Genomic DNA, 18,572 nt, shown 5'->3' on the forward strand with positions numbered 1-18,572 from the left:
TGGGAGTTCCTATGAATTTATCCATGCTTGGCTTGGATTCAAATGTCAATGAGGACCTTCCTCAAAATGGGAATCAAGTCTTCCAACCCTCAAACTTCCTCTCCACACTCAGATCAAAATCCAAGTGTTTGGGACAGTGTCATGCAGAACAACAGAAGTAAATTAATCATCCAAGGCTCTCCCTCAGATTCAGATTTTTCTGATTGTTGTCCCCAGCTCAGGTCACTTTGGAATGTTCCCAAACCAACCTGAGGGTCTAAAAAACTGGACAGTGAAAAGTTTATTCCGAGTTTCATGAATTTCAGTGGTGAGAATGAATATCTGGCAATATATCTTAGTCTTATTCCAAACTCTACCAACCTGTCATATTTTGAAACACCTACATCTAAGCCAATAAACCCTCCAACCCATGGGGGGTGGCTCAGCTGCTCCTGATCTCTCAAAATATTATGCAGCAGCCCAGATAAGGTATCTGATAAGCTGGGCACAACACTAGAGAGAGATGATCTCAGAAGCAAGAAAGCCCTCTCTCCCATTACACCAGGGGAAACAAGCCCAGTCACTCTCTCTAACATAGATTGAACCCCTTTTTGATGTACACCGGGGAACCATCAATCAATCAATACATAATCCTCCTCTTCCTCTGGAAATTCACCATTCCCACTGTGTGTTGATTCCACTAAAATACTGGATCTTGATGAGGAATGATGCATCAAAGAATACTGCCTGAGGAGGGAATATTTCTTTCCTTTTTTTTCCTTGGAAGAAGCCCCTTCTCTGTTTCTTTTCAGAGGGTGATTCAGCATTGCTCTAGATCAGGGATGGGAAACCCTGTGGAACTCCAGATGTTGTTGGACCCCACCTCCCATTGGCCCCAAACAACATGGCAATGGGCAGGCATCGTGAGACTCTGGTAAACATTTTCTTGGAAGAGTTTACCAGAATAGTGGCTGAGGAAGCACAACTGCAGCCCCGCACCCTACACTTGGAACTGGAGTGGTTTTAGCAGCTCTTTGAGGACTACCTGCATGGGGAACTGGATCAGAACTGGTGAATATGTGGGTTCCCTTTCCCAAGTTTACGCAGCTCTGTAAAGCTTTGTTACAAGCTCCACAACAAATAAAAGTCCAGGAATTTGAGGTGTGGCCTATCTCCCCAGAGGTTTATATAGGGTCAGATGTCTTCTGGATGAGGATGTTCCTAGATTACACACCCTATCTTTGACTTTCCCTAGCTTATTTCACTCCGGGGCAAGGGATGCCATCCCACACAGGCATGTTCCCCACCGCCACATTCCTTACACAGAAGGCAACTAGCAGTTGGCTCGTACTTCAACACTGGCAACAAGACAGCAGACTCCACTGCATTTGAGGGCAGCAGGCTAAGCCAGGAGACCCAGGACAGGACAGACACAGAGAGGAGAATGGGTGAAGGACTCAGGAGGAGTAGCTATAGGGGGCTGCTGCTGCTACTCCTCCCTGCCCCCTCACCAACATTCCCCAACCTGAGGCAGCTGCATCATTTTAATTAAAGCTTGGGAAAATTGACCCTGCCGTCCAGCCAGCGCTTCCCCTGCGCAGCTCGGCTCGGAAGCTTGAAGCTGACCCAGGCAGGGAGCAGAGCAGCAGCGGTCCTGCTTCGTGTGAGATGAGGGATAAATCAAGTCCAAAGACAGATCGGTTCTTATCTCTAGAGGCGTTTTATTTACAAGCCATAAATCAGTCACATTCCAGCAGAGCTTTCCGGCATCTTTCCAGCATCTTTCTGTGCTCCAAAGGCACACCCGTGCAGCTTCTGTGCCAAGCTGCTTGTTTCTCTCAGTCTCAGTCAGAAGTGAAAGCAACTCTCCCAGACAAAGCCTGTGATGCACTTCCCTGCATCATGCTCCTCCCAGATACAGGACACCACGGAGTTTTAACCCTGTCAGTTCCAAACTCCACAGGGTTGTCTTGCAACCCTTGTCCAGCCTTGATATCAGGAGAGGACAGAGAGTAGGGCTGCCTGTAGGTTGCCACTCCTGCTCCATCTCAAGAGAAGAGACTCTGCGGTGTTCATAACAGCATGGCCTTGAGGGGGAAAACACCGTGGGGGAAGAAAAATAAACTGGGAGTACTTTCTGGAAGAAGTGATATTTGGATAATCCAAACAACCTAACAAAGGGCCATTTTCTTCCTAACATATGTTAAGAGGAAGTTATGTGAAGACAGCAGAGGGGATTAATAGCAAGGAAAAGCTCTGCAGCAAACTTCCTTCCACGTTAATTGGCAGGGCTGGATCTGGGAGGACAAGGAGTTTGGAATGAATCTTTCCCCAGAAAGAATTGGCCAAGGTTCCCCCCCACCCACCCAAGTGGAAACTCTATCCTGAAAGAATAAAACACATGTCCTGCTTCCAAATAAAAGTTGATCCCAGCTGCAAGGATCATGGGCAAGTCCGCTTGCCCCCTTATAGGTAGGGGTGTGGTGGCTTTGCAGGACGGCCAGCACCTCCACCACACTGACAATGAAGGGCTTGATCCCTGCTGAAGCGTGAGCTTCGGTTCGTGCTCCCAGCTTGAAACCCTGCTCTGTGTCAGCCTGCCAAATTGGCCAGTGGCAGACTGGCACAGAGAGCTGGGCTCTCCGGGAGCGCGCTAGAGAGAACGATCAGGCTTCCCTCAGGTCCGCTCCCGGGGGATTTAAAGCAGCCCACACCAGACCCCGACACCCAGCTTTTCTTCGTTGGATCAACCCACCACTCACTCTAGTAATTTTGCATTTACTCATTGAACTGAGCTTCCTACGGCTGCGGTAGCTGTTGTGGCTGGGTAGGAATTTGCCTCTCAGGAGAACTGGCTATGACTTGGAGGTTTTGCCCACCTCGTAGCAATCATCACAACTTCGGCAGTTTAGGCACTGAGTGACCTTAGTCTTGATTGGAGGGGGGTTGTACCCTCGCTTTCCCCTCCAGAAACAGGGCATCCCATTAAAGGGATCCATGCTGGAGTTGCTTCTGTTCATTTGCCCAGACGGTGGGCTTGGGCCTCAGTGCTCCTAGAGGCAGGGACCCCTGCAGGGATCCCCCCATTTGATGTAAGTCATAGGAATCCCTGCTGCCGGATTGACCCTGATATCATTTCCCGTAGGCAGCTCAGAAATTAAAATGCTTACTCAATGTCTATGCCAAACCACTTCATCTGTAGTCAATAAAAGTTGTGGCCTGATTTGATCCCATTCCACTGTGTGGTGTCTTTTATTGGTAGCTCAACTGAGCGGAGGAGTGGGAAGTGTGCGGCCTGGGCCTGCAATGGGAGCCACTGAACTGCCCCAGTTAGCAAATACTAATATGGGGAATGTTTTAGAATGTGTTAAGTGTCCTGGTATTGGAACCGTCAGCACCTGGATTAATATGCCTTTTCTTCTGCGGTTAACAAATATGCAGGGCCTCATGCCATTTCCCAGCTTCCTATCCATTCACTGAGCAGATGGGAGACAAATATCTACAGAGGCAGGAAATTACAGTTACCTGATCTTGTTTGACAATGAAGGTGACATCTTCTCCAGGCTTAACAGCAAGGCTCTCCCCTTTGATGCTTATCTGCAGTCCTCTGGGAGCAGTCAGAGGGCACAGATGCCGAGATACGTTTTGCTGCAAATCCACACCACCCTCACATATATTAGATATAACTTTGCGATACCTGTAGAAAAAATGGAAATAGAGAGCATATCTAAGTGCACAATGGGACTGTGCACCAAACACAGCATGCATCATAACTTGGAGGGATCTGATCTCTCTCCATGGATGAGGCAGGAGGAAAACAGGAAGAGAACCAGACCAAGGTAACCAACAGCACAATCCAGAAACACAGGAAGCTGTGTTATACTGAGCCAGACGGCTGGTCCATCTAGCTCAGCTTTGTTCAGGCTAACCAGAAGTGGCTCTCCAGGCTTTCAGACAGGGGGCATTTTGACCCCTACCTGGAGATACCAGGAATTGAACCTGGGACATTTTGCAGGCAAAGCACTGAGCTATATCTCTATTTGGAAGTTATTCCCACCAAGGTCAATGGGACTTGCTTCCACATAAAGCCACATCCACACCATGCATTCAAAGCAATAAGATACCCCTTCAAACTGTCATGGCTTCACCCAAAGAATCCTGGGAATTGTAGTTTGTTCAGGGTGCTGAGAGTCTTAGGAGACCCCTATTCTCTTCCCAAAGCCACAACTCTCAGAGTTCCCTGAGAAAAAGGCTTGTCTGTTAAACCAAACTGGGAATGGCTAACAGCAACCTTTCAATATCCATTTAGAAAGGCAATGGATTAACTGAAGAAAGGAAGGAAGCTATGGGGCTGCTTTCCACAGCAGAACACTCCCCAAGTACTTACCCTGTGCTGCTTCTGTAGGCCTGCCCTAAGACACAGTCTTCAGGAGGAGTTTCAGGGTTGAACCAAAAGTCAGCAAAGCACGTGTTTGGCTCAGATTTTTGCAGCGCTGAACGCTCAAACCCATAATCACTACAGAACAACAAACAAGCATTAATCATGAAGTTGACTTGTCTTTACTATTAATTTGTAAAGTGTTATTTGTAGTGTACGTGGCCTGGGGAGTACGAGTACACAACTGGCATCTTTTGTAGCCCATAGGGAGGCCATCTCATGCCAAGTGAGTGAGGGTCAGCCAGCCCCCACCCCAGGGTCTCTTGTATGGCAGGAGTCTACTGAGCCCTGCAACCGGAATGCAGCCACAGGGCCCAGAGGACCCAATGCAAACAAACTGCCTATCACCTGCAAGCTCCTTCCCAAACCCAAGCAGGCAGTGTGGTGGGTAAAAAGGCTCTGGAAAGAATGTGTGCAATGCTTCTTTCCACTAGCGTGGTCTGGCCCTACAGCACTCCATGAAGGAACAACCTTTATATAAGGGCTGGTCCAGACCTGGGCAGCAGGATTCTGGTCATGGCTGAGCCACTGTGTCCTGGGTTTCTCCCTAGTTTTTGTGGACTAAATGCAGGTGCCACCAGCTTGATCATTTGTGCTTGTAAAAGGACCATTAGTCTCAGCTGAAATATGGCTTTAGTGAGTTTTCAGGCCGTCACATGAGCTGTGATAGCCACCCTGCATCCAAGGCAGGAAATGTTCAGAGCTGAGTATGTAGCTACTTCCTGTCCTCACTCAGTCCATTTTCTGACTGACACAGGACCAGAGCAGCTAGCAGCCAAACACAACACAATCCTTTTTCAACAAACCTTTTAAGTGTTCTTCGTTATCCTGGCCTCTATCTGTATTGGGTTTTAACTGTTCTTACATATGAAATATGTTTCCAATTGTTTGCTGTGGAATCACTGTGAAATTCATAAATGGAATCAAACAAAACAAACACAACAGCCCAACTATGGGGGGGCTGGGGGGGCACCAGAAATTGCTTGGGGTTGTGACTGAGACACTGCCTTTCCAGTCAAGTCCTCACAGTTACGAAATGATGTTACAAGGAAACTCCTGCAGGTTCAATAACTGCTCAACTTTTGGTGGGCAGTGAACACATTATGTGCGAAGGCCTTGGGAGGGAAGTTACTGCTGCTGCTGTATGTACTTCAAAATTCTACATATTTATACTTTATTTTCAAATGCCCTATATTGTTTTCAAAATCTGTCTGTAAGGTACCATGGGGGTCCTTTGGAACTGAAAGGTGGGGTATGAAGTCTTCTAAGTAACTCTGACAAATGCATAGGGGGGGGTAGAACAGCTGGAGATATAAGAACTTTCTTTATGTATGCTACAGCAGCAGCAAGAATTCTCATCGCAAAGCATTGGAAGACACAAGACCTACCCACCTTGGAAGAATGGCAGATGCAACTAATAGACTATATGGAGATGGCGGAAATGACTGGCAGAATCCGAGACCAGGGAGAAGAGTTGGTGGAAGAAGATTGGAGGAAATTTAAAACTTATTTGCAGAAATATTGTAAAATTTTTGAATGCTGATGACATTGAAATGAATTGCAGCGGTTCTAGCAACAAGGTAAAATGTAAGATTGGATTAATAATAGATAAACTAATAGGACATGAATTTGCTGAACCAATTTTTAAAAGGGATACAAAAATGGGAGACGTGAGGAAGTCAGGAAAATAAGTTAACTAAAGATGAGAAATTAAGAAAGAGGGAATTTGTGTTTTCTTTTAGATGTGTTTTTTCTTTTTCTTTTTTTGTGTTCAATGTCTGTATTTTTGTATTTTGTAATTTTGTATCTTTTTTGTTTTTGTATTTTTCTAAACTTTTCTATTGTTAAAACCTAATAAAATATTATATATATATAAAAAAGAACAGCTGGAGATATGAAGTGTTGACTATTACTACTACTACTACCACCACCACATCCTCAAAGGAAAGCTAGAAATAATTTTCTCTTTCTAACCAGTGCATAACTACCACTTCTGTTAAATATTAGGGTTTTCAATAAGATTAATACAGAATATGTAGTTAAGCCATCACAAAGACATATAGAAAAGCTCACCATGAGAAATCAGAAGGGCTGCACTCACAAGCTGTGGAAGTGAGTGCGGATGTGAAGTTTCTTCCTTTAATGCACCATGAGGAACTCTTCCTCTTCCGAAAACTTCTCCGCTGACCCATGATGCAGAGGTCGCCCTGAACATTAGAATGTGAACTCTCATAACTACCAGATAGGATTAAACATACAAAGGTTGTTTGTTTGTTCGTTTTTTTGTTTGTTATTTACCTACCGCCCATCATCCAAGGATCACAGAAAGGTTTACAGTATAAAAAACTAAAATACATAGCATAATGACAAAGAAAACAATGAAAACACCCACACACATTCAGTTTAAAAGGACATAGATTGTTTACTTAACCGAAGGCCTGGGAGAAGGCCTGGTGCCTAAAGAAGGTTCCCTGAGGAGAGCATTCCGCAAACGGGGAGCCACCACAGAAAAGGCCCGCTCTCACGTTATCACCCTCCAGTTTTCAGGCTTTATAAGTCAAAACCAGCAATCTGAATTGGCCTACAGGGCTTTTAATAATGCAGACTCTCTCACCTTAGCTAACAGCTAGCCAATTCTCTTTAGCACTTAAAAAAATAGATTTTTAAATGGTTGACATTAGTAGAGGTAATATTTGATTTATACTAATCAATGTTGGTGACTCCTTAATGGCCAGCTATCAACCTGAATTTTTGTCAGGCTGCTGCCAGTGACCTCTGGCTGGTTGCCCAGGAATGTACAAGACATGGAAATGTTTCTTACCGTTTGCTTTCAGTATTTACAGAGAGAGGCTATAGAACCCAGCCTCTTGGATAATGGCACTGTCCCAACTGAATCTCCACCCCCGTCTCCCCCACTTTCTCATTCGTCATTTGCATCATCTCTCCTACGGGTGCTGACAAGTGTCTTTGAGCTCTTTGCTCTTCTACTTTCAAGTCTTGCCGGGTTCTGGGAGATGGAGTGTCTGGAATGCTTTCTAAAGACACTGTGTCCATCAGTTGTTGTCCGCCCCCCCCCCCCCCGATGCTTCCTCTTCCTCCTCCTCTTCTCCCATTATTTCCCAACTTTCACCCTCATTGCCTCTGAGCTGTGACCTCCCTTAAACCCTTGTTGTAAATCTAAACTGTCTTCCTCTTCCTCCTCCCTGGAAGGGTCAAGCTGGGGAGGCGGTATCCACCATTCCTCCTCTGCCCAGTCCCTGACAATTTCTGGGAATAAACAAGACATAGATTTAGAAACCCAAATAACATCCAAGGGTAGGGAAGATTTTTCCCACAGGCTGGGTGTGGCTTATGAGGCTTCCCCATCTGGACTGCAACCTCCCCTCCCCACAGTACAGTAATTAGGCTTGAGAAAAAGTATCTTACTGGAACCAACAAGTGGCTTTTAAAGTCTAATTACTCTAGGGGTCTGTCTAATTACTGTGGCAAGCTGGCTTTGTTTGAGGGGGGCACAGATAGGGAGGAAATGGTTAATGTGTGCTGTGACCCCTGTGGAAAATTTCCCCACAACACAATTAGGCATGAAAAAACTTCCTATTGAATCCTAGGCATGTCTACTCAGAAGTAAAGGCTGAGTTTAATGGTACTTACTCCTTAAACTGCAGTGCAGGACTGCCGCCTTAGTGTTAAACACATGAGCTGTTTTGAGCCTTGGCATCAAATGCTCCCTACTGCCCTTCCTCTACAAGAGGGGGAAATTAAAAAGTTTTCAACTGGTGTTTATAACAAACTGCAGTTTCTTAGTTTGTCTGAAATTAGAAAACTGCAGTTTTTACAGATCACAGTTAGTTAAGAAACCAAGATATTAAGCCAAGATGACACGATGCCTTATTAAATAACTATGGTTTGTGCAAACCACCACAGTTTTCTGTAATTATATGAAACAGGCAACTGCAGTTTGTTATATCTAGACCATGAATGGAAGCTGTTAAGTTGTGGGTGAACATATCAGATGACACAGCTATTCTTCAAACAGCTCTTGTTTATTCACAGACCAGAACAGAACTGAACTGAAGGGTTCAGCCAGCCTGCTTATACAGAGCTCCACTAGAATGCAACAGTAACCATTTTCTGTAACTATCCAATCACTGAACATCACTTTCAATCCCTTATTTGCATATGTGGACCTGAGTGAAAACTATCTACAGTATCCCCCTGCTGGCCCGGGTGAGAACTTCAGTACATAACACAAGCTTTACATATCCACCCTTTACAAACAAAAGTGGGAGGCAGGAGAGGAGAGGCACAGAAGGGTTCACTCTAGTTTGTACATGTAACACTGAATCAGACCAGTGTCACCAGTTGTGGCAGCAACTATTTTATCTGAGGTTATACCTGTAGATTTGTCAGGTCCCATGATTCATAGTCCTCGTCGGTGCATTCTCGAGGAAAAGAAGGGCGGAAATCTACCTTCACTAACTCCCAATCTGAGCGGAAACTAATGTGTCCAAAGATTCTAAGAGAAAGATCAAAAGCTTCAGAATTAGATACCAGTTAAACAGGGGATAAAATGCAGGAGAGTAACACCAATCAATAAGTTCTATTTTGGTTGTTGGGTGTAAAAACGTACGTTGCATTTTCAGACTCTTAGTAGTCACAGTATTTTGTGTACAATTCTACGTATCAGTGACAAATTGTGTCCCTACCCCTCCCTTCACAGTGCCTGGGGACAATCAGGGCTCACCCACACTTCCGTTTGCCCCACTGATGTCACCCAGGAAAACCCATGGTTTAGCTCTGAATCAGAACAAACAGCAATCAGGGTTTAGGGAAACTGCTCTTACTCATGCATTCTAGGCAGAGGACAAGCAGAAGTGTGGACGAGTCCTTGTCACTAGGTCTCCCCCTTCCCTGCGTGTATCCTTGTCATCCTCAACAGCCTTCTCTGCCCATCTCTAGGGGATCTTCAGAAGTGAGAATCTGTGTTGCCTGTGGAGGCTGATGTGATTCTTGTAACATGTAGGTGTGTGCATGAGCACACGCGCGCACACAAACAAGGAATGTATTCTAAAGGCAACTTCCAACTTTCCCCATGCAGTTTGTGTACTGGTGCAGTAGATTCTACTCACGTCATGACTAAAGTCTCATCTCCAGGCTCACTGAGCAGGCCATCAACAAAAACGGAGATACTGGTGAAGTTATGAGTGCTCCATGTTTGGCCTTCATCCACACTAAACCTGTAAATGAAAAAAATATTGTTTCTTATTTATTGCAGGTCTCATTTATACAGAATGGTTTGAAAATAAGTACTGATCATCACCACCATTAGAAATAATTAATTAAGCCATAGGACTTTAAAAGCCCATAGTAGTTGAGTTGTGAATGTACGCAAGGAGGATGCGTGAATGTTATACAACAGTATTTTAATTCTTAGGTGCAGATTTTGCTGAGTGATTTTATTGTACTGAACCTTTTGGAGTTTTGTCTATATGCCAATAAAGGTTTGAGACTGAATGTACTGAATCCATCCCCTAAAAGTCATGGAGGAGGAAGACAGCAATGAAGGGAGAAGGTCACAATGTGTGGATGCCTATTTTGGTTGTTATCCCAGTCAGCTAAATCTCTCCACCAGTACATTTCCCTCAAACAACCATATCAGTTCTCCAAATTAGAAACTTAAAATCTTCACATTCCATTGTAGAATAGCATGTCTTGCACACTGCACCAGTAAATCAAGGACTGATAAGCACCTCAGAGGAAAGAACACAGAATTTGCCATGCATAGACAAATTATGGTGGTTTAGTATGTACAGCAGTTTCTCTCTGAGTCACGACAGCTGAAGGGATTCAGCCTATAAAAAGAGATGAGAGTCAACTATACGGAATAGTGAGACCTAAGAATATGTGTTCAGTTGTGCTATGGTTGTTACTACTTGTTTTAGAATAAAGTGTTTGTGATTTACTTCTGTCTTGATTCTTAGACATGCATGTACAGTGGTGCCCCGCAAGACGAATGCCTCGCAAGACGGAAAACCCGCTAGACGAAAGGGTTTTCCATTTTGGAGGTGCTTCGCAAAACGAATTTCCTATGGGCTTGCTTCGCAAGACGAAAATGTCTTGCGAGTTCCTGCGGGGTCCCCCCCCCTTTCCCAAGCCACTAAGCCGTTTATCAGCTGATCCTAAGCCGCTAAGCCGCTTATCAGCTGATCCGCTAAGCCGCTTAACAGCTGATCCGCTAAGCCGCTAATCAGCTGATCCGCTAAGCCGCTTAACAGCTGATCCGCTAAGCCACTAATCAGCTGATCCGCTAAGCCGCTTATCAGCTGATCCGCTAAGCCGCTTATCAGCTGATCCGCTAATAGCGCTAATCCGCTAAGCCGCTAATGGGCTTGCTTCACAAGACGAAAAAACCGCAAGACGAAGAGACTCGCGGAACGGATTCTTTTCGTCTTGCGAGGCACCACTGTAAATATTTCTTCCAGCATTATAACATCTACTCTGGTGACCTGCTGTGGAAGTTCAGCTTCACATATGATGAAGATGTCCATATTGTTACAAAAGTCAGGTGCCTGCCCCTCTCTCTGTGTTCCTTTGGAAAATAGAAGACATGGCTGAGACTGTTGTGCTTTAAGAAATATGTTTTCCCCCCACCTATTTACACCTTCAGTCTGCATGGAGGAAGTCCAGATCTCACAGCATGACCCGCAGCAGTGCAGGCAACCTTTCGCCTCCCTCTCCAAGATGGATCTCCACAATCCTTCCTCCTTCTCTCTCCCAGCAACCCCTTGCTTGAAAACTTCATTTTCCTGTCCCCTCAAACATTCACCCCATCAACATCTCACCCCTGCAGGCTAAAGGATTCCTCTCCTCAATGGCCCATCAACACTTTTTGTCATGTTAGGTTTGTTCTTCACTAAGCCAGCCAGGTTGCATAAGCCAACCAAGAAATTCCTTTGCAACTTGTATTCTCCTTTCATATCACCAATAACCAAAACCCTAGCATTTGTTAATTTACCTTACACCTACAACACCATTCAGAGTGCCAGGCATGGACGTCAACAACAGAGATACAGGCTGCTCTAGACAGATGTCTATGGAAGGATTACACTATAAGCTGCAATTTAAAAGTTGGTGTTAGCACCTCTCCTCCAGTAAACCAACATGGTGGGTTTTATATTAGTCCAGAGTCTGCAAATTTTCTCATATATGTGCTTATCCACACCTTTTGCTCTGTTTTTTCCAGGCACAGGTCCGCATTTAAAAGCTCCATGTTCAAATGTGGTTTTTTCTTGCCTCTAAGCTTTCCCCACAAAAACCCACACTATAGTGCTTAACCAGAGCAAACATCAGTTCGGGTTTTCTGCAGACTGTTGTTTGCTCTGATTGAGCTTTAAAGAGCAGATTTTCACAGGGACTGTGCCTGGAGAGAGCAGAGGAAAGGTAAGCGTGGATAAGCTCTATATTTTTCCAAGTCCTATAGTATTCTGGAGAATCCCAGGTTTATGCACTGGCTGAAGCTGCAGGAGGGTGGGGTGAACCCCACCCACAGTTTAAGGGCCTTGCTAGAGAGGACACTAAACTAGACGGTATGCCGTTTAAAAAACATCAATTAAGGGCAGGTGTGGGAGCCGTTTTCATTGGGACTGTGGCTTGGGGAGAGGGGCTAACTGAACAGTGTAGACAGAAACTGTACCATCTCACATATCACTCTCCACAGCTGCTGATAAGTCCAGAGAGAGAAACTTCTATTAAGGCGAAAGGGAGTTTTCCTCATGGAGCTAACAACTGCTACAGGGGAGAGAGATTTTCATTGTGATACAGTTCTGATGAAAATCACACTGTGCACCTGTTATTGTTTTTTTGAATGATGCAGCAGCAAGTGATTTAGTGCAATGTCTCTTTTGGCTCCCAGTGTGTACTCAGACCTTGCATTCTCTAGTATCTCTCAGCAGATTCTCTATCATCCCCACCTTTAAAAAACAGAATTCATGAAGAATTAGTACGTTCTGGAATCCTGCCTAACTCAAAAGCTTGGTGTAGGGCTCTACACTAAATACAGAAGCACAGGGCTGCAAAGGAGTCTCCAGTGCTCATCCAAACCTCCAGTGCTATTCCAAGCTCCTGTGCAGCTTGACCCAGGCAATCCAGTCCAGGATGAAACAAAGTTTTCTCACGCCACACCAGACACAAACATATAACTCAAGGAATAATTAATTTTAAAAAGTTTGAATGACTCAAGGAAATATTGCCAGCAACACAAGAAAACAAAGCAAGCACTGCACAGAAACATGACTTAGCTGCTTTAACTTGGGGAACAGTCCTTCACAGTCTTAACCCCTACCCACTGTAACACTATTCAGGTGATCCTCATGCCTACAATGAATATTTATAGAAGGGGAGTAGGATGGTGGTGATGTCCCATCCCTCAGTTACTCAACTTCACAATACGGTCTGTGCAGCATGCATGTATGTTTGTACATGTGGCTGGATATCCTACAAAAAGTGTGATGATCATCTCAGTGAGTAGAGTTCATATCTTACCTAAAGGAGGTTTCACTGGGATCAAAGCACTGCCCAGTCAGCCTCCTGCCTCTGTCTGCAACAGACTGATAACCCAGAGGAAGCAAGCTCAACAAAAAGCCTGCCCCATCTATGAATGATCTTTGTATCATTCAGAGAGGTCCGGTGTTTATTACTGCATCAATATAACCAAACCATCATCTTTGCAGAGCAAATATTAGATTAGTAAATTATTGGAGGGAAAAACTTATATCAACCAATGGAATAGACTTGTTCCTGAAAATGGAAGTTTACTGTAGAATTACTTGAGTATTTTCAGTGGAATAGAGGTGTCTTTGATGGCCACAATCACTCCACCATGATCCAGATACAAGATGTGATGCTCCTCTTCAAAGACCTAGAAAGTAGGGGGGAAACCCAATAAATGACCATGCTTTGGGCTGGGGTGGGGAATGTATTACTAAAGTATCCCATGCTATATATTTAATTATTAATGAAATGTGTAGACCAGTCCTTAAAACACTGAAATGGTTACACATTTCCTTGAACTGACTGTATATTGTGCTAGACTTGTTTAAATACATAAGAAATATTTGAATATATGGGGTGGAATTCTGTGTCTATGGTGCTTATTCCATCAGAGCAAGCATTCTATTCGGAACAATCTCCCCTATTGTTCCCCAGCTCACAGCTCTGTGAGGCTCTCCCAATCTTTCAGAGCAGATTGAGGTAGGGTGAATTGCATGAGGCAAATGTTTGCACTGGTCACTTTATATTCCAACTTTACCCGAAGCAATCCCCCAAGGAAGAGTGGATGGGATAGCAGTATTAGTCTGACTAGGGGAGCTCTACAGCAATAATATGAGAAGAGACGCCTGAGCCAGTAAGGAAATGGAGATAGCAATCTACACACGAACACAACATAACAGATTCATTTTCCTTACTTGTCTCCAGGTTTTGCCACAGTCAGATGTTATATACATTTCTTCTTTATATTCAACAAGCTGGGCACCCAGATTGCCTGGGAACAAAGGCAAAATAGGCAAGGGTTACTCGTGGTTATTTGTTCCAAAACACAAGAACCCACCTACCCCACAAGCAAGGGGCTTTCATCTTATGATGAGCATTAGCCTCACAAAAGCTGTGAAAGGCTGTCTGTGTCTTCCAGGTTCCCAACAGCAACCCCAACACCCAATAATGAGTCAGGCAGTTCTGAAGAATTACATTTAAAGACTTTACAATTACCAGACCATTTAACTGCATGACTGAAATGGAAAGACTAGTGGTCCAAGTTCTGTCTCAAAGCAGAATATCTTATTTCCTCTGCCAGGGGCTTGCTCAACTTTGGCTGCAGAGAGCTGCCCTTATTCTCTCTCATGTTAAAGTAATCCCTTCTTGGCATAGCCTCAATGCTAAGTTGCATTAACTATTCCCCCTCCTCGTATGAGAGCCTCTTAAAAAATTGCATATGTCATTTTAATAGCAATAGCAATAATAATATTTATACCCCGCCCATCTGGCTGGGTTGCCCCAGACACTGGGTGGCTTCCAACACATTTTAATCATTTATGTTGATTAAGCATGCCTGGTTCCACATATATGCATATTCCTCTCTGTTACACCCCATACACTGTCTGGTGTAGAGAAGTACTTTATGAGAACATAAGAACATAAAAATAGCCTGCTGGATTACCCTCTCTCCTCCAGTGGTTTCCACCCACTGTTAACTGTGGATAGCCATCATAGCTAGTAGCCATTGATAGCCCCCTCCTCCATGAATTTGTCTGCCATGGGTCAAGAGTCTGCTTCACCTGCTGAGCAGCAGCCTGAAGAAGGGAAACACAGAGAGGGACTGTGTCTCTACTGTGGAGGCTGGGGACATTCATCGTTCCTGACCAGACCTTGCTGCTTCTTACTTCTCGTGACCTTGGACCTTCGGCTTTCTTGACTCCCAGACCATCTGACTATGTGATACTCCTGACCTTAGGACTGGACTGGACCTTGTATACAGACTCTGCCTTCAGGCAAGGACCCCACTGAGACTTGGCTGGTTGGCTGGCTTCTCCCTCCACTAAGCTCTGCCGTGGCTGGAAGCCCAAGACCACGACAGCCTAATTCTCTTTTAAAGCCATCTAAGTTGGTGGCTGTCACTGCCTCTGGGGGAGCAAGATCCGAAGTCTGACTATGCCCTACGCAAGGAAGTACTTTCTTTTACCTGTCCTAAATCTTCCAGCATTCAGCTTCACTGGATGCCCGTGAGTTCTAGTGTTATGCAATGCATAATTTTATAAACTTGTACCATGTCACCTCTTACTTGCCCTTTCTCTAAACTAAAAAGTCCCAAGCACTGCAACCCTTCTTCATAGGGGAGTTGCTCCACCCCCTTGATCACTTCGTTGCTGTTTTGTTGTTGTTGTTTTACTGATACTTTTAAAATATTTATTGTAAATCGTTTAGAGGTTTCATTTCAATCAACATTTTGTTAAATAAAATAATTGCAGAATGAAAACAGGGCCACAGTGTTCAGGCTCAGCATGGAAGACAAAGGGCGGCCAGAATTAGTTATCAAATATGCTAAGCCCCTCCCAAACACAGCACCCCAATCCTGGAATGCACTCTACAAATTCACCCCAATATTTTTATGGAACATAGCAGGATGCAATTCTGATTAAACTGAGTAAACTTGCCTAGGACTGGGCTGTGTGGCAACTTTGTATAAAACCACACTCACCACTATTAATTGCTATATTTAATCTAGTTTAATGAGCTTTTTTGTTATTTCCTCTGGGACCTTTCCAGGAATAGAAATTTCCTTAGTCATCCTTTTTCTATTTGCAACGAATGCAAGTGATGTTCATTTCTTACAGAGGTGCCCTTTTAAAAAAATACTGAACTTTCATTTCATTATTTCCCTTAATTTTAGTTTTCAGATGGCAAGAGAGTTTTACTTTGGTCCTTCTGGAGGTTACCATTCCCCCATCTCCCCCCCCCCCCAGAGATGCTGTGTTATTTAAAATAGCAGACAACATTTTTTCACTGGAATGCCCCAAGACAATGTAAAATTCAGAGCATTTCTTAAGGGTGAAGGAGAATAGCAGCTATTAGGATGGGTCTCTGAGGTTAGCTCACTGCCACCATTGCCACTCCTGAAGGTAAGCCCCCAACTCTGAATGGTACCAATTTAGAGCAAATAGATACAAATGTGAGTAACAAGAACCATTTTCATTCACATTCTTTTGATACTCTGTGTGATCTTTTTGAACGGATTAAAATTGAACTGAATGAATCCCATTTGATTTAACTGTTAATTCATTCTGAAAAGAATGCCCAGCCTAATTAAGATCAAGGACAAAATTAGTTTTTCTCCAGTCTTCTAGGAGGAAACTGGTTTCCCAGGAGTTCTGCTATGACAGCAAAGAAACTGGGAAAGCTCACCCGGCCTGGACACTTACTAGGTCCTGCTCATCTGAATTAATTTGGGGTTAACAATGTATCCATGAGCATGCTTTTGGTTGGCCTCATCATTGTTTGGATCAATGTGGCTAAATATCATGTCACAACTTTCCTTCTTTGTGAAGTCAGAAGTTGAGCAGTCTCAGTAATTCAGGCTTGCCCCGAGTCTCTTCTTCTAAGCTGAACAATGGTCCCACTGTACTGCGTTGGCTTCCGCCTGTTTCTAACAAGCCATCCTCTGCCTTTACTTTCCGATTCTGTTCTGGCAAGCTTGTGCTACATCAGTGTCTACTTCCTTGAAATTTATTCTATAGACAGTAAGTCTATACAAACAAACAGTAAGTTTTCATATAATTCTGAAGATTCCTATGCGGCCAGTTTAGTTTTCTGCCATTCTTTCCCCTCACTAGTGTGTGTCGCTGGTATCACACTTCAGAAATGAAGCACTTCATTCCACAGGGGTTTACTTTCTTTCAGTGCTTGTAAAAATCCACTTTCTGAAATACAATTCAATATATTTTTGCTGTTTCATCTTCTGTCTTGATGCCTATGTTGACTGTCTCCTCCAAAGTGACTTCCTATTGGTCAGACCCAGAACTTTAATTGCACAGCCTCTGGCTGTCTCTTCTGACTACCAGAGAACAGAAGGCTTTTTGCAGTGTATATATAGGCCGCTGCCTCTCTCTCTCGACGCCTTCAAAAGTAACTTTCTAGATATGAGAGACACCCCATTTCACTTCAGTAGTAAGAACTACATTTTAAATTCTAGTTTGCTCCTCGAACTGGTATAAAACAATACATATGACTAACAGGAAGCCACTAGTTGTCTCTTGCTGGGCTGCACAATTTACCACAAGCATCAACACAAAAGTTGATGTTTTCTGATCAGTCGCTGAGCTTGCATCTTCATCCTACACTTTGACAGTGGTCCTACACTTATTGTGTTCTGGCCTTGATAACACACATGCCTCTAAGTTTTGTAAGACCAGGAACATAAAAAAAACACTGAAAGCCAGTCCAAGAAGCAAAGTAAAGAAAGATCCAGGGCACAAATGCATGGAATATTCTCCAGTTGCAGGACCTCCCTTCTATGTGCCATGAGGTCAGGTGAGGGAGGTCTTGAGCCAAAGGTCTGTTCCCAATCTCCCTGCACACGGAAGTAAGGCCTCAACTGGTTCTAAGAATTATTTTGTGCAAAATCTGAGGAGAGAATGAGGTGCTAGAATTCTGCACTATACTGCTCCAGACGACTTTGAATGCTCCCACAGAACAAACTCAGGCATATTAAAGAGAGGGCTATGCCTTCTGATATGCTAGCTTTTGATACTCCTACTTAAAAGAAAAGTAATTAATTTGGGTCCAGGGAGCATTCAAAAAGATTATTACTCTCACCTGCTGTATAAAGTGATTATACTCATTCTGCATTAAAATGCTATATGTGGTGCTCTGCGGAACACCCTCCTATCAGATGTCAAGGAAATAAACAACTACCTGACTTTTAGAAGACATCTGAAGGCAGTGCTCAGAGAGGCTGGGGGAACCCAGTCAGATGGGTGGTATATAATAAAAAATAAAATTATCATCATCATCATCATCATCATCATCATCATCAGGGAAAGAGCTCATCCACACTTCTGTTTGATCCGTGCCTAGAAAGCAAGGGTCCCAGTGGTTCCACGGGAATACCTGCTCTTTAGCAAAAGATCTGAACAAATGGCAATCCAGGGAAAACCTGAAGTGCTGTTTGCTCCAACTGAACACTAAAGAGTGGTTTTCCCCAGGGGAAAGCAGCAGGAGAAGAGGAAGTGTAGATAAGTCCAGGGTTCCCTGTGACCTCAAAAGGGCTTTGCCTTTTGTGTCTTGTTTTTTAATTGTAGGCTAACTTGTTTCTTTTTTTCCTTTTAATTCATACAGTGCAGCTTCAGTCACTTTCAAAGTAATTAATAATGAACAGATTTGCATTCAATATTCATTCATTTAAATTTTTTGACTGAGAGGAAGGGAGGATTGGAAAAATTATGTGGAAAACACTTCCATCGTGAGAATATAATTTTTAATCCTGTTTGGCGTTGCTGGTGTTCCCTGTTTTTCTCCAGGTGGTTGCTACAGTCTCTTTCCTGGTTTAGTCACATGTGTGATCCAAGCTAAGCAGGACCAGGTTGACATCACTACACTACAGAAC

At 43.9% G+C, this 18,572-nt stretch overlaps 1 protein-coding gene across 1 annotated transcript in view; it reads right to left on the minus strand.

Moving 5' to 3' along the window:
- The window catches only part of SORCS2 (sortilin related VPS10 domain containing receptor 2), a 132,539-nt gene that overhangs the window by 22,846 nt on the left and 91,121 nt on the right, over positions 1 to 18,572 (minus strand). The window contains exons 12-18 of the mRNA XM_081206241.1: positions 13,882 to 13,958; positions 13,243 to 13,334; positions 9,547 to 9,654; positions 8,813 to 8,933; positions 6,491 to 6,624; positions 4,367 to 4,495; positions 3,505 to 3,676 (exon numbers count right to left, since the gene is read on the minus strand). Of these exons, the coding sequence (XP_081062367.1) occupies positions 3,505 to 3,676; positions 4,367 to 4,495; positions 6,491 to 6,624; positions 8,813 to 8,933; positions 9,547 to 9,654; positions 13,243 to 13,334; positions 13,882 to 13,958 (833 nt within the window). The remainder of the gene's footprint in view (positions 1 to 3,504; positions 3,677 to 4,366; positions 4,496 to 6,490; positions 6,625 to 8,812; positions 8,934 to 9,546; positions 9,655 to 13,242; positions 13,335 to 13,881; positions 13,959 to 18,572) is intronic.

The sequence above is a fragment of the Podarcis bocagei genome, assembly GCF_964188305.1.
Source record: "Podarcis bocagei genome assembly, chromosome: 8".
NCBI classification, from domain to species: domain Eukaryota; kingdom Metazoa; phylum Chordata; class Lepidosauria; order Squamata; family Lacertidae; genus Podarcis; species Podarcis bocagei.